At 36.8% G+C, this 15,948-nt stretch overlaps 1 protein-coding gene, 1 long non-coding RNA gene and 1 pseudogene across 2 annotated transcripts; 1 reads left to right on the top strand and 2 right to left on the bottom strand.

Moving 5' to 3' along the window:
* The first annotated feature begins 741 nt into the window (after positions 1 to 741).
* On the top strand, positions 742 to 3,354 carry LOC126632143 (uncharacterized). The gene is made up of 3 exons (XR_007626584.1): positions 742 to 935; positions 1,085 to 1,445; positions 2,538 to 3,354. It is a non-coding gene; the product is annotated as an uncharacterized LOC126632143 (long non-coding RNA).
* A 543-nt stretch (positions 3,355 to 3,897) lies between these two features.
* Positions 3,898 to 5,099, bottom strand: LOC126631489 (ethylene-responsive transcription factor ERF019-like). The gene is made up of 2 exons (XM_050301610.1): positions 5,088 to 5,099; positions 3,898 to 4,790 (listed from the first exon to the last, which is right to left on the bottom strand). Exons 1-2 carry the CDS (start codon positions 5,097 to 5,099, stop codon positions 4,170 to 4,172), a joined length of 633 nt encoding a protein of 210 aa, XP_050157567.1. The 3' UTR covers positions 3,898 to 4,169.
* Positions 5,100 to 8,973: 3,874 nt separating this feature from the next.
* LOC126632142 (uncharacterized) lies at positions 8,974 to 15,841 on the bottom strand (annotated as a pseudogene).
* Between the last annotated feature and the right edge of the window lie 107 nt (positions 15,842 to 15,948).

Below are 15,948 nucleotides of genomic sequence, written 5' to 3'. Positions count from 1 at the left end.
GAAAGTCAAAAGGTTGGAATCTGAGCTTGCCACTTTGAAAGGGTCTAATATCTCTACCCCCACTTCTCTGCAGCTTGAGACTGCTCATTAGGAGATCATGGATTTGAAGACCAAGCTTGACACGATCCAAGTTAAGTAGGAAAGTTCAGAGAAAGAGATCGGGTGTTACATACTTCAGATTCAAGACCTTGAACGTGCTGTCTCTGAGCTCCGCTCTGCTGCTTACGCAAAGGATGAAGAACTGATCGCTGCTTATAATCAAGTGATCCACTTCAAAAAGGTCGTTGATAGGCTTGAACCTCAAGTGTTGGAGCTCCAGGGTGCTTTGAAGAACAACGACTGTCTGAAAAAGGAAGTGGAGGAGCTGCAGCGCGTCCGTGCTGGTCTACTCGAGGAGAATGAGTAGTTGAAGGGTTCGAGGATTCGCTTACTCATAGTCAAGCTGATTTCTACAAGCTGGGTTATGTAGACCATTTCTTTGGGCGGCCGTCTAACTTTGAGTTTTCTAGTAAAGACTTCGAGACCTTCTCCATTTATACGGGTGAGTTTTGCTCATGAGTTGTGCATTACCCGTATTTGAGAATGTTTCTACACACACGACATCTACATACTATCAATATGATGAGAAAGAAAAAGGGTCTCTTTGTGTGGGCTTTTACCATATTTGGGCCCAATTTTTTCCCAAATAGAAAATGGATAAATTGATAATTGTATGGCATTGGCATGCTTTTGGTGGAAATTTGTACTTCAGACTGTCAAAATTCCAGAGGGAAGGCAGTGTGTTTTTTTACACAGTTCCTCATTATCCTTCTCTGCAGCAAAAGAAGATGTTGTTTCAGGCGGGAGGCCAAGGGACTCGCCCCACCTTCTTCGAGATGGAGGCGGCTCAGCAGCTCCCCGCCAGTCTCCGCGCCACCCTCACCTATTCCATCAGCGTAAGTTCATTTCCTTCCTTTCTCTGAAACTCTATTCATTGTTCCTCTCTGGGTTTTGGTGGGATGCTGCAAAAATTTGATCTTTTAATCTTCTGTTTATTAAGTTAAGTTTAAATTAATGTCGAATTAATTTCAACAAAAAACCACAGGTGTTAGCTTTACGAAGACCCTTCCTCCACAGGGTTCTCGACTACGATGACGAGTTCTTCTCCTTGCTCGTGCTCGTTCTCGAAACTCATAGCTTACGAACTACAGGAATTCCGACTCTTCTATCGATCAGTGGCTGTTATCTTCTGTTCTGTCGTTACTCTGTTCAGGAATTTGATTTTGTTTTCTGGGTTCTGTTTGTTTTCTTCGGCAGATGCTTCGTTTTCCAAATCACTATACGGGTTGAGGAGGGATGTGAAGATAAAAGCTAATGAGGAATGATGATGCTCGACTGAACCCAGGTGATGAAATTCAGCATTCTGGCTTAGAGAAGCACCAGAGATTCTTTGGGTTGTGCTTTTGGTACTGCCTCTCCTCCTGCTTGTTCATTTTGTTTATCAATTTGATAGAAAAGTTTCGTTTTCTATTGCGCATTTGTTTGATGAATAGTTCTACGAACTTTTATGAAGTACTGGAGCAATTGGCGATTGGTGGGTGTAAAGACTTGCAATTCTCGAATAAAATCAAGTTGGAAAGTTCCTCTAAGTACCATTTAACGAAAAATGGCGAACTGTAACAAATAACTAGGAACTGAATGGAAAGTTGGAAACTACTAGTTTACAATTATGACAGAGTTTGGTCCTACAAGTAAACAGATCGCCTCGTAACCATTTAACATTCAAAGTTTAGACTTGACGAGGTAAACACGTGATAACGAAATGATTTTGAACCATATAGTGTTGTGCTAAGATAGCACCAAACCCTTTGGAACCAACTCTTTGATAACCCACAGGAAATATATCAAATGAAATGTAAGAACAAAATATTAAAGACACCAAGATTTTAACGAGGTTTCTCAACAGTCAGTGTAACTGGAGTACGTCCTCGGAGCAGTAGGAGCTCACCCAATAATACACTATCAACCAAATGGGAGTTTACAAAGTGTTGGCAATCTCACAACCCAAATAACCCAATACACCCAATAACTCTCACACTCTAAAGAAATAAATAGAGAAAGAAATATAGTGATTAATTTCTTCTCTATACAAAGCTCAAAGCTATTACAACAATAACACTTTGATGGAGTGAGAACTATCCAATAAAAGGAACAACAACTCCTTCTCTCAAAATGGTACTGCAGCAGTACCTTCTTTCTCTCCCTCTCTTCTCTTCGGCTCACCAATTTTTCTGCTTACTTAAAAAACCAAAAGGGCAGCAGCTCCCTCATCATAACATAGCCTTCATTCAAGTCACCCCGTGACTTCCCATGGACCAAGAAAACTTTAGACAAAACACCCTTTTCTTTTCCCCAAAATAAGGAAGAGACATAATTATTTTGTCTACCTTTTTCTTTATAATTTTATAGTCAAAAGCTGCCACTTGGCCACATACTTCAACATATAGCAAACCTGCTTTTATCATTCTTAATTTCTATTTTCTCTGAATGTCGTGCAGATTACCGTGGATGTTGATGGGGATCCACGAGCTGCCTATTTCAGACAAGCAAAGAACGGCCTATATATAAGGATGGCTCTCTTGAAACTCCTACTTGTATGGTGGTGACTGATGCCGTTTTGTTTTCAATTTTTAAGTTTTGGTTCAGCTCAAAAGAAAAAATCTTCAAATTTTGGCACTTGCTTTCTTCCTTGATTATTTCGAACAAGATTTTCTTACATAGTCTGGGGGAGTTCAAACTCGAAAAACAAGCAGGTAAGTTGGTTTCATTTGACTAATTCTTTGAAATTTCAATTTTGGTTTCCCTTGGGTCATGATTGTAAGTCTGTAAGAACAGATTCCATGAGTGTAAAACGTCTTCAGCTGAATTACCCCTTTTGTGTACATACATAAAATGCATGGAGATGATTGTAAATCAAACCGAATAAGACCAACATAAAATGGAACACAGTGCAAACAAGTACATCTAAGCTTGAAGGAAATCAGCAGATCCTCCGAAATTGGAAGTGGGATGTTGAAGGAAGTCAGTAGATCGAGAAACAATCTTGAAGCTATGTCATCGATCCAAACATGCGCTTCTTCTTATTAAGTATGACATTTGTTTCAGAATTTTCATTTTTGAGTGATGATTAGTTCATCTGGGCATCTTTGTACTATCTTATGAATGATGCTTAAGTTATTTCTAAAGAAAAACATTTGTAGTTTTAACCCAAAAAGAGGAAAGAAACAATTATTGTCACTTTGTGGAGAGAAACTCTCTTGAAACTAATATATTGTTTCAGTGGCACCACCAATAGTATAAATGATTTCCATATTAGTATATTGCCTTTCGTTAATAGTTGTCACTTGGTGTCACTGGTTGCACAAAAAATGGCACCATTTTATGGGGTTTCTGTTGAATTTAATATATATGCTCTATTTGCAGCACTAAAACGTGGTTTAGAAATTCACCATAAAATTTATTGAAGTGTTAATTGGGTTCCAAATCATCATAGGACACTTGCCTTTTTCCATAGAGGATCGTTGAATTCAACAAAGTATCTGAAACATGACTTGTTCATTATTTGTACATTCAAAGAATTCAGTTGGTTAAGTGAATTCATACGAAATTCTGGATTTGTTTTCCTCTTTTTTCATGATTTGTTTATTATTTGTACATTCAAACAATTCAGTGAATTCACGCGGAAGTCTAGATTTGTTTTCCTCTCTCTCCTTATAACGAGGTCTCAAATTCAGCTTGCGTCTCTTTCAATATTAAAAAGATGCAACTCCACTCCTTTTTATAGGAGGTCAAAGTCGTATTGTAAATCATAACCAGTCTGTTTCCATTTCTATGGCATAGCTAGACTTAGTCTTACGGTGAGTGTGAAACAGTGCTACATATATATTCTACCAAATCCTACCCACAAACATGTGTATAGTTCTAGTTAATAACTTTATGCTAACATTGCTAAAACTTCCATGGACCAAAATCATAGTTACAAGCAGTGATGGATTGCTCTGATAGGATCTTTCTCTTCCACCATACTGCGTTCCGAATTCAAATTTGTCCAGTAAACTAGTATAGAATGTCATTTGTAATAAAAAATAAAAAACCGTATAACTTTGACTGACGACACTTAATAATTAGATTTAGAGATCATAATCTTCAACGGAAATGCTCAAGCACCCCTGATGATCACCGCCATTGCCAAACCCATGTCCTCCTCCCCAACTGCTCATAGAAGTAGAAGTAGAAGTCGAAGTCTCTCCCACATAACCATTTTCCCGAAACTCAGTCGTCTCAACCGCATTGCTTCCAGTTCCAGCTGGCTGCGGCGGCGGGGACTTGTTGGCAATCAGCTGAGCATCCACTGCCATGCCAGCATCTGAAGCTGCCTTCTGCACCGACCTGGGCGACATATCATCCCTCACACAAGACGGTAACCTCAACGGGAAGTTAAGGCCTTCCAACGTGGAAGGTCGACGCAAGCAATAATACCCAACGTCTCGAGCCACCGCTGCCGCCTCTGCGGTGGAGAAGGTGCCTAACCAAAGCCGGTCTCGGGTCCCGGGAACTCGGATTTCGGACACCCACTTGCCCCATTTTCGTTGGCGCACCCCCTTGAGTTTTCTGTTTGATGTGCTGCATGGAGGACTCCCGCTTTCTTCCGAACTGTAACTCGTGATGATGATGATATATATATGTGTAAAACTATATATATAACAAATATGAACTTTCTCTTCTGAGTTCTGACTTGTCTGCGTAAGTAGCTAGTAAGGAAGATGTGGGAAACGTTCCGATTGAATCTGTGAATGAAAAAGGTAAATGGGAGGAAGTGTTTATATAGGTTGAACAACTACGATAGTCAAAGGTGCAATAATGAATTAATTTTTTAGCTGTAGCATATCATGTCCGAGGGAGGGGAAGGTCAAAATATTCAAAGGTCAAAGTAAATACCAGAAACTAGAAGCGGTATAGACGGTGAGAGACACCGAAGCAAGATAAGGATATATGTCAATTAGATTCAGTGTAATGATAGGGATATATATTGAATGGATTCGTAATACATAATAATACATTGTTAGGTTTTGATATCATGAATAAAATTGAGATTTAATCATAAAATTAATATTGGAGAAAGTTCACTTAACTATTTTTTATCATTTATCATGTTATATTTATATTCTTAATATTTTTAGCATTGTATGATAAATTTTCAAATTTAATACGCAGATAACACAATTGAGTAACATGAAACACGTATAATTGTTGGGTTTGATAACCTACTTGATATCATAAGTAATTTTAATTGTTTATAAATAATTAAACTATTTATTAACGACTCGTAACTGTTCATTATTAGACTAAAACAGTAAAGATAAACACGTGTTATGTCAATTGGGCTACTAAAGTCTAAAACACACAGGATATAGAGGGTATTTTATTTCCTACAGAAAAACACACGTGGTTAATTAAGGTGAGCATGAAAGCGGAGTATTGAGAGAAGTTTCATTTATCCTGAACACAAGCGGTACACTACGGGTTATTATATAAGTGGTAGGAAGTTTTATTTTTAAGTTGTTAATTTTTTTTAATACAAATACAAGTATCTCACCACTTGTATAGTGGCACATAGTGTACCACCAAGCATACTAAAAAATCTCTCATAACTGAGATTTATGATTAGAAATACACGTCCGGAATAAGTAATCAACTTTGGGGGAGTTTAATAAAAATACTACTTTCACTATACATTTGTAGTATCTTTATAATAGAGATAGGACTATTCTTTAAGTATTGATTAATGTATTTTTTTTCTACACATCATTTTACTTGTAAAATTGATCAACAAATTTAATCTACCTAACATTACTCTTATTAAAGAAATAATACAAATAATCGTGCAAACATATGTTAAATGTAGCATTACATGTAGTTTAAGTATGAGAGGGAGTCACGTCAGAAAATATCTTGGAGTCTTTGAGAATTTGGTTTGACGAGGGGTTGACGCGCGAGGTCGGTATTCATTGTATATTACCTAAGCCATGATGTCACGAGTCCTCAACCAGTTTACCACGTCGGTTTTTTAAATTTAACGAAAGGATCAAGTCCACGGAAAATGCTTTGCCAGTTCAAAACAAGAAAAGATAAGGTTTGGTCGGCAAGTGGAACCAAAAAATTACCCAAAAGTCACAATCTTGTTTGCATGTGATCTCTCCAATATTGAAACGCACAACGTTGAAATTCAAACATGTTTTGCTCGTAGCTGGTTTCCCTCTCCTACAAACACACTCCTTCCTAATTTGATCTCTCCAATATTGTGTGAATCCCTTTGACCAAATTGATGCTTCTCTACTATATATATCAAATTTATAAACCATGTTTTAAATCCACATGTTATCCTTAAAATGTAGTTTTATTGAAGTTGTCACCTGCACAACATGTTATTTGCTTCTGGTTGCGTAATACTAGTAGGAAATATTTTTCAATGTACCGAAAACACGATCCGATACACCAAGGGTGTGTAGTTAATTTGGATTTCAGAAGATTTTAATGAACTTTTTTAAGTGACAAATTTCAAAAGATTTTAATAGATTCTACAATTCCATGTGGATTTTGACAAATTATTATGGATTTCTATTATAGATTTCTACGAATTTGTAATGATTTCTTTTATGGATTTGTTCAGATTTCTTTTTTGACTCCTATGACATAAATTCTTTTTTTAGTGCACAATCTAAAAAAGACATAAACATATATATATTGATATGGAAATATAAACCAATCAAATATGTATTTTCTTTCCCTTTCTCATTTGAATTGTGATTTCTTTACGAAAAATAATTTTAACTAACCAAAACAATTAGTGCTTCTTAAATCCAATGTCTCAAAATTAACCATTTTTCCACAACAATTGATTAGTTCATAATGTGTTGTTCAGTCTAAGTACAGCTACCAATATAAATAGGCTTTGGAAGATGCTTGCACCCTTACACAAACATGATTACACAAAAAATAACATAAAGCTTGAATTGGCAATAAGATTCTTAGTAGTAATTTCCAAGAGTTCAATTAACATGATAAAAAATTAACACCTTCAGATAGAACGCATAATCATTACAAGAACTGCTAGTAGCCATTAACACTTCCCATCAAAGCATTACAAGAAATAATATTCCACGGTCCAAAAAAAAAGGAAATGAAAAAAAAAATATTGGACAATTCAAAAAATTCAAGTTTGCAACTGGGACGGTGAATGTTGAACGTGAAAGAAAATCAGGTTGGCAAATTCTATGTTTGGAAGAAAATGGAGAATGAGAAAGAGAAATCGAGTTGCAAAATAGAGAGAAAGAAAGAGCAAGGGGGTTGAAAAGAAATTCTAGGGATGAAGGTTGGATTTTGTTGTGCTTACTCAATTTTGACTGGGTCCATGATATCATGTCAAGAGGAAAAGTGTTTGAACAAGTCGAGCTGAATCTCTCCATAAACGGATGAAGGTTGGGCATTGATTGATACTGCTAAAGGTCTTGCTCTTTTTTGGAAATTGCTAAAGGTTTTGCTCTTTTTTGAAAATTGCTAAAATCAAACCATGTGAATTTAAATTCTGCATTCAATGAAATACTTTGCATTTAATACAAAGAGTAGATTTTTGACTCGAAATTGCAATGAAAACTTCCGTGTGGCTTCTGGGGATTCAAAGAGTTAATGGGTTGGCCTAATCAACATATTTTCTAGTATGTTTGGAGAAAATTTTATACATCGAAATTTCGCTAGAAATTCTGGTGAAATGACTTTTTGGTATGTTGTTAATATATGATTAATTTTCATAAAGTTAATGGGTTAGCCTAATCAACATATTTTCTAGTATGTTTCGAGAAAATCTTATGCATCGAAATTTTCGATTGTTAAATTTTTATTTAACAATTTAATAACGAAGATTTACTCGTTGGAAATTATTGTGAAATGACTTTTTAGTATGTTGTCGATATATGATTAATTTTCAAATCTCAATTGATGAAATAATCACGGTTTAGTATTTTATTTTTATTTTATTGATATTTGATCATTATATCGTCGATATTTAATTTTTGATAATTTCAGCAATTAGGAATTGAAATTAAAGATCATTTCAGTCGAAAGTCCTCAGTTAAAACAACATATAGGGTACGTTGTTTTGGTACACTTGAGTTATCCAGTTTTGTGAAACACAACGTTGAACTTCAAAATTTGTTTGGTTCTTGTTAGAGTTCCTGGTTTCCACATTTGCCATTTTAATCCTTGACCAATTTGTTGGTCCAACTATCCTCTTAGGTACATTCCAGCGATAATCATTCCATCTTTGTTCGTTGATTTTTACTTTTCGTGCTTGAGATATGAGGAAGGGGGAGATGAAGAATGGCACCGAGAAAGGACGAAAAAAAGAAAAATGAAAGAAAATAAAATCTTAAAAGTGTACACAACTTAAAATAAAATTTGATTTTGAATGCTTTCATCGATTAAATAGTTATCAAACCACTCTTAAATTTTCAAATCAAATGATTCCAGAGTTTGCAATTTACCTTTTTCTTTTCTTTTTGAACAATTTATACATACAAACAAGTATGTGTTCTCATAAATTGTAAAAATAAAACTAATCTGAGCCAAACGCCTGAATCATTAAAACGTAGATAGACTATCATATACATCTTCTCTATAGTGATTTACACACGTTTAAAGTTATAGCCGCAACCGCGACAAGAGGGGGACGGAGGCCACCTAAAGAAACGAAAAGAACGAGGAACGATGATAAACAAAAATCACTATGATATAAAGGGATGTATATAATCATTTGATAGAGAACTTGACCTGTTTCTTCAAGGACTAAAACATTGGAACAGTCTGGTGATTTCTCAGTAGAATGCTGGTATGTCCGAACTGATCAAGAGCATGCTAAAGCTCCCCCAGGTTTTTGGCTCAATAGAAAGAAGAGGAAAGGATCCTAAACAGCCCGTCCGGATTATCAGCATGGACCTGAAAATGAAAGGACAAAAAATGAGCAACGCTGCATAATTCGCAAATACAGTACAGTTGATATTATCCCATTCATGCAAGTTTCAAACAAATTGCGTCGAACAATTTGATATTTTAAGCAGCATCTTATGCATTCTAGACTGCATTAACAATGCCAAAGAATCACTTGTGCATGACTGTGTGACAGACGCAACTTCCCCAAAACTAGGAATTCCCTTGTCCAAAATGACTACAAGCAGTTCCTATGATACTAATCAGTAGCATTGCAGCAAAGAAAGTGTCACTACTGAACAATGACACTAATTTTGCACAAAATTATAAATCCTAAAACTGCTAACCCAAATAACCGCTCAAAAGAAAAATACATTACTTATGATTCCCATGCCCAAAATGCTCACCCAGGAGTCAGGGAGCCAATACTGATCTATCGGAACCTCTAGATTCTAATATATCTTGTGAATGATATATATATGGGTGCACATATACAAACACAAGTGTTCCATATTGTGTGCTTCATTCTAAACTGTAAAGCAACATACCCAGTGGCCTGCATCTTCAAGGACATGCATTTCCACTCCACCTGCTTCCTCAGCCGCATGAATTCTCTGGAGATTCCTAAAGCCCATCCGTGCAAGCTCCTTTCTGCTTTCAAAAAGTTCACATGGACACCCCGAGGCACATCTTCAACAATTTTCCTACAATGATGCAATCCAATAAGAGCCAATTGCAAATTTGACATTCGAGATATTAGGAAAAAGTTGAAGCAGACATAATTTCAAAATGAAAATGTCCTTTTTGTTTCAATATTTGAAGGGTATGTAGTTTGATTTACATCCAGAATAAAAAATGAACAAAATTTAAAAGAAAATACAATTCATGAAAGAAAACCCCCAGCTCAGACAAATGGGCAGTATTTCGGTTGATTAAAAGGACATTTAAGTTTAACCACTAGGTATTGACTCCTGTGCCACATATAAAACTAATCCAACAAGATAAGGATATGAACTAATTACCATAAATTTGTTTCTTCATAAGATTTATACATTTCAGCGATTCCCTTCAGATCAAACACCCATGAAAAGGTTGATGGTGATGAACCAAGAGAATTGGTTGGTCGAAGATTAGTAACCACCCACTGCACATGAAACAGCATATAATAAAATAAAATCCTCAAGGCATGGAAAAAGAAAAAAAGGGTAAATCAATTGCACTGCAAGACAAAAAAGAACACAAGAGTATCAAACATGAAAATGATATAGTGAAATTAATGAGACAGAGTAGTAGCAGAAGATGGGATTGGAACCACTTTTTCCCCACAAAGTCAGCTTACATAACGAGCAAATATGCATAACTGTTAAATTTGAAAGTTAGATAGGTGCTATCAATAAAAAAAGGTCGTACCCAGTGCACAAGGCTCCCACTTTACGCAGGGTCTGGGAGAGGTGAATATCGGCTAGCCTTACCCCCATTTATGGAGAGGCTGCTCCCAAGTCTCGAACCTGAGACCTACCGCTCGTGGGCGAAGGCACTTGCCATTCCACCAAGTGCGACCTCTTAGATAGGTGCTATCAATAAAGAAACAAAATGTAATGACCAAATATGAATTAGGCTAAGTATTAATGTCGAAAATAAGAAATACCAAACTGATCCATACATAAAAAATTTCAAAGCCCAAACTACAAATTATTCCATTCAAGCATGTCTCACAGTTTGAAGTACCTGTGCGACATCTTTGGAGAATCCTTTTTTAACTAGAGCATTCACAACATCCTGCTTTGAGGAAACCTGCCTTTAAGAAAAACTGGTAGAATGAACATTTTATTGAAAGACAAATTGGTAGAAGTCTTTACAACAAACACAGTAAGAATGAAACCTCTCAGGTTTTGGTCACTGTAGTGGTGTACATGTATCTCTATTCAGTAGGACCCAAAAAGCTTGTAATAAACTGATTAACAAAGATCTGATATCAAGTTCTATTACATGAATTTACCTTAAGAGTTGTAAATGGAGAGACAAATGATGATAAAAAGGGGCAAGAAAGACATACTAAAGACAAATAATTAAATAATAAAAGGACTACAATACCCAAAGGCGCCCCAACTTCTTAAAAAAAAAAAAAAAAGGAAACAACTATTGAACATGTATTCACCTCGTTTGGCAGTGTACTTGAACAGAAATCAATTCTTCTGGATGGTCCTCCCCATCCCTTCCAGGATGAACTATTCCAGGCGTCTCATCTAGAACCCAAACCTAGACAAACAACTAGTGAGACGAAAATAAGGATAATGTCGAGAGACCCTCGAACTTTCTAGGATATATATTCAATATATTCCCATTACTTACTCTGACTGGTTGTGCAAGAGGTTTTGCAGCTTGATCCACCATGCTCAAGGCAACTACATGAAAACCAGAAACATAGTAAGCATCAATCCATTTTAAGATGGTGCAGATGTACTGTGTACTAGCACTCTCCAATAAAGGTATACAACATGCCAAAATAACCTAAGATACCTTTCCCTCAAAAACTGTGTCCGACTATAACCCGAGGTGTTAATCTAAGTTGTCGAACCTATACAGGAAGAAGAAACAACATTACCTCACATAATTGTTTCTGAAGCATGGGAAGGTACTAGACAAAAATATACAAACATCTGGGAGTGTTCAAATGCTGTGCATACAACACTGTTCATGAAAATAATGATGAAGTTACAAAGAAGTGTGCAAGTTCAACAACAACAAAGCCTTTTCCCACTAAGTGGGGTCGGCTATATGAATCCTAGAACGCCATTGCGCTCGGTTCTATGTGCAAGCAAGAAAGAAAAATATAGGCATAAGAAACACAGATGCAGGCTGTGAGATTCATCTAATTCAGAACAATAACTGAAACTTTTCTTGGAAAAATAGGTTTATATATAACAATGGAGAAACTGGTCCTTCAAAAATAATGAGAGCAAGTGCGCAAGAAACACATACCAGTTTTAGGACATCAAGAGCAGTGGAAGAAACACTATGGGGTCCACTTTTCTTACTTGATGCTGAATCACCATGACACCGCAGGTCCATTAACAGAAACTTTGCCAATAAATAGAAGAATAACATAAGATTGTCACCATGACCAAATATAAAAATTCCTTATTCAATATATCCGAATACACACCCAAAAAAACACAAAAATTACAAGCATAATTAGTGACAACAGGCGAAGTAGTACATATGGTTAGTTAGATCAGTCACAAAACTACAGAAAATTATTATTTAAAAGAACCTCAAGTGAGAGATCAATTTCTAAGTGCCGCCCAAGTTTTTATCGTTTCCATTTTTCTTCTATCCCCTTGAGACAACTAAAGTATTGCTTTAAAAACTTTTGCAAACTACCTATGGTTACAAGCGGTTATTGAGAGTTAGAAGTGTAGCGTTTAGCATGGTCTAGGACTTAATAATTTGAGGTGCAGAATCACCATTTTAGAGCTTAGGATTTTGGGTTTAGCTCTCAAGCTTTGGGTGGACTACTGCTCAGCCAGGGCTGAGTAATGTGATCTCGCTTGTTAGCGACGATTTTGTGTGTGCCTCTCGGTATAGGTCTGTTGCTTGTCTTTGTGGCAGATCTGTACTGGTGGTGCTTGTGTTTGTGGTATCACTTAGTATAATCAAATTGTCACAATACTGCAGACAAATAAATAAGCCTAGACAAAACCTGCCATGTCGGAAATTCTATAAGAAAATTAAATGTTACGAGCTTTACCACATAAATACACGTTTCATTCATGATAAGTTAAAGTTACAAAATCAGAGGACAATACCTGCCAGGTCGGAAATTCTTGTGCCAATCTCCTGGTGAAGGTTCCTGCAATATCAGATATTATGGATAAAACCAGACTATTTATGCGCGGCAAACAATAGAAAATCCGCTACCACCACTTTGTTGCTAATGCTGCAAAGATATGAATTGAAAAGAAATACATGAGAAAACTCCTACATGCCACAGAACAGTACAAAAAGGGACTCTTAACTGGAGAACAATAGAAAGGGAAAAGAACAAACGTACCCTAGTTCTTCCTGCTACCTAGAATTCCATGCAGAAAAACAGCTGTTGGAGGCTCAGGTAACGACCTGTCCACAACCACAGCCGGACTCCATTTTACGTGCACACTGTGACTATTCAGATATGTGATTATGCAAACTCAAACAATAAAAGTAAACTATGTGGCAAATCCTCATGATTTCTCATCTTCACTGACTAGCGCATTTGAGATTGTTCCTCAATTTAGTTTGTTAAATTTTAATATAGGTAGTGGGGCAGAACAAAAGTATGGTACTTTTATATGAACGAGAAGCGTTAGAATCTGAACAACAATTGCATCAAGTTCTCAATTAACTCAATACATATCAGCTTATCAGGAGACTAAAGACAAAGACTTACAAGTGCTCCTTGAACAAGATCAAATGCCTGCCAAATAAAAACAAAACCAAAAAAATGTTACTTAAGTAGCCTGAAACTTCAGACTAACATCATCTACGTTCCAAAGAAGACACATTTACAATTTGTTTTAAGTCACTGTGTAGAAAAAGTAGTTTTTGATACCAGGATGTCAGAAGGCCTGGAAAAATCTCCACTTCGTGCAATCTTCTCACCAACTAATGCCGTACGAACACCGGAATTCTTATCTGACTTGCCCAAGTGACCAACTGTGAACTGATTCTATATCAAGAAGAGGGAATGAGGACGTGAAAAAAAAGATCATCAAACCGAATTTTGGTCTCCGAAACAGAGAAGTATTAAACCAATACAAATTTGAAACTTAAAAACACAGCAGGCCCACATTGGAATTAGTAAAAATATCATGTATAAATTATAGTTTTCTTGAATGTAATCCAAATTCCTTGATTAAACCCACATACAATATAACAAATTTGAACAAATAAATAAAATAAAAAAAAATAAAGTGCAACACTTGGAATTTCATCCAATCAATTATTCGAATTGATGGTCTGAAAAAGTAGCATTGTTCAAATGGTCACTCAAACAACAACATTTCTCTGCATAAATTTATATAATTGAGATGAAATGGAAAATATGAAAAGCAATTGAAGTAAAAATTATGTCATATGATACCTTAGAGGGCCAAGAGATCCGAGTTTTCAATCCAGGAGTTGACCGGAACTGTAGCCTCCTCTCTCCGAAAATGACTCAGTTCCCGCTGTGACTGCACCCCGCAAGATTCGAAATCGCCGCCATTGTTGCAACGACGGCGTCTCGCAATGACAGATTCAGGAATATCGGCGGGGAGGGAGAGGGAGAGGGAGCGAAGCAGAGAGAGAAGAAGAAGACGGAAGTGGAGGCGAAGATACCGAGGGAAGCAGTCGGTGCTCCCGCGGCCCTCCTTTTTTTGTTATGGACGAATTATATGACAAGTGGAGACTTTGGCCATTTTTTCATGGTTAACGAGATATGTAGAATGAGTTATGGCGAAACTTATGTTGTGAATCGATAAATATATTCGATATTTATTGATTTTTCTATATGTTGAGGATAAAAGACGAAGGTTGCCATTTTTTTCTTTCAGTTTGCTCATGGAAAAGAAAAACTGCGTACAACTCGTTACCCTGTCAAGAACAAACCTGAGGTGAACAGCTGCGCAGTGTGTTTTTCGCTGTTAGCTATTGATATAGCTCACAACAACACAACACAACACAACAAAGCCTTTTTTCATTAAGTGGGATCAGCTGTAGGGAGATGCAACACTAAGACTTCCCAGAAGGTCATCCATCCTAGTACTACTCTTGCTCAGACTCTCTTAACTTCAAATTTCAGATGGGATCCGATGCATGTGAGTTGGTATGATATCCAAAGGATTCGACGTAAGATATAAGTGCCGGCTGTCGAACTACCTGACGTCCTTCCTCTCCTCCTTTATCCGGGCTTGGGACCGGTAGCTCACCTACTGAAAATGCCATTGTTTCTTGTGTGTTGCCTGAAGTCCCGCTTTACCCATCCCGTCATGTCATCGCTGGTTACAGCAACAGAAGGAACCACAACACAAGCAACGTCGTCATTGATCACAACCCCAAATACACCATAGCAACCCCTGCTATTCCAACCATCTGCCTGGCATAGACCTGGCATTTTGAACCCGACCTGTTAACCTGATCCGACCCATTAATATTAGTATTTGGGTGGAAGTTTAACGGGTCGGGTCGCTAACGGATGAATTCGTTAACAACTCGTTAAATAACGGATCACTTTGGGTTAACCCGTTAGACTCGTTAGCACTCGTTAATACCAGTTAGTTGATGATGTTTTAGTAATTTCAATAAAATCTTAATAACAAAATATAAACTTTATGAAAAAAATAATAATAATAATTGTTAACAGGTGAAACGGATGACCCGTTAGCTTAACGGATTGAGCTCAGATAACTTGTTAACTTAACAAGTCAAGTTGAACTCAACCCATATCCAATAAATCCGGCCCGTTTACAGGTCTAACTTGGACTAGTCACCCCAAGATGATGGCATTGAGATTGTATTGCTGCATTCGTCAACTGGAACAACTCCCATCAAAGGAAGATTCAAATTCCTACATCAGTGATGTTCCTTTGGGTCCAAATTTTCTTCGACTTGCTTCTGGTGCTGCTGCTCATATTGTTGTATTCGGACAGGATTAGATTGAGCACAAATTCTTGTCACCTATACTTGTTGATGGGGCATTGCTCATGCTGGGTTACCATAGTACAGTGTATAGCATCTGGATGGTATTAGCCATAATGCCGTACGTCGATATTGAGGAGTCAGCACAGTGGACATGAATCTTTTAATACTCAAAAAATACTTTTAAAAATACAGTTTATCAAACGTCCAACTACTTTATTTTATAGCTAATTATTTTTAAAGCACAACAGAAACAGTTTTTTAATTAAA

The sequence above is a fragment of the Malus sylvestris genome, chromosome 8, assembly GCF_916048215.2.
Source record: "Malus sylvestris chromosome 8, drMalSylv7.2, whole genome shotgun sequence".
Lineage (NCBI taxonomy): Eukaryota > Viridiplantae > Streptophyta > Magnoliopsida > Rosales > Rosaceae > Malus > Malus sylvestris.
Note: the sequence above shows the minus strand (reverse complement) of the source record. Positions and strands in the feature narration are given on the sequence as shown.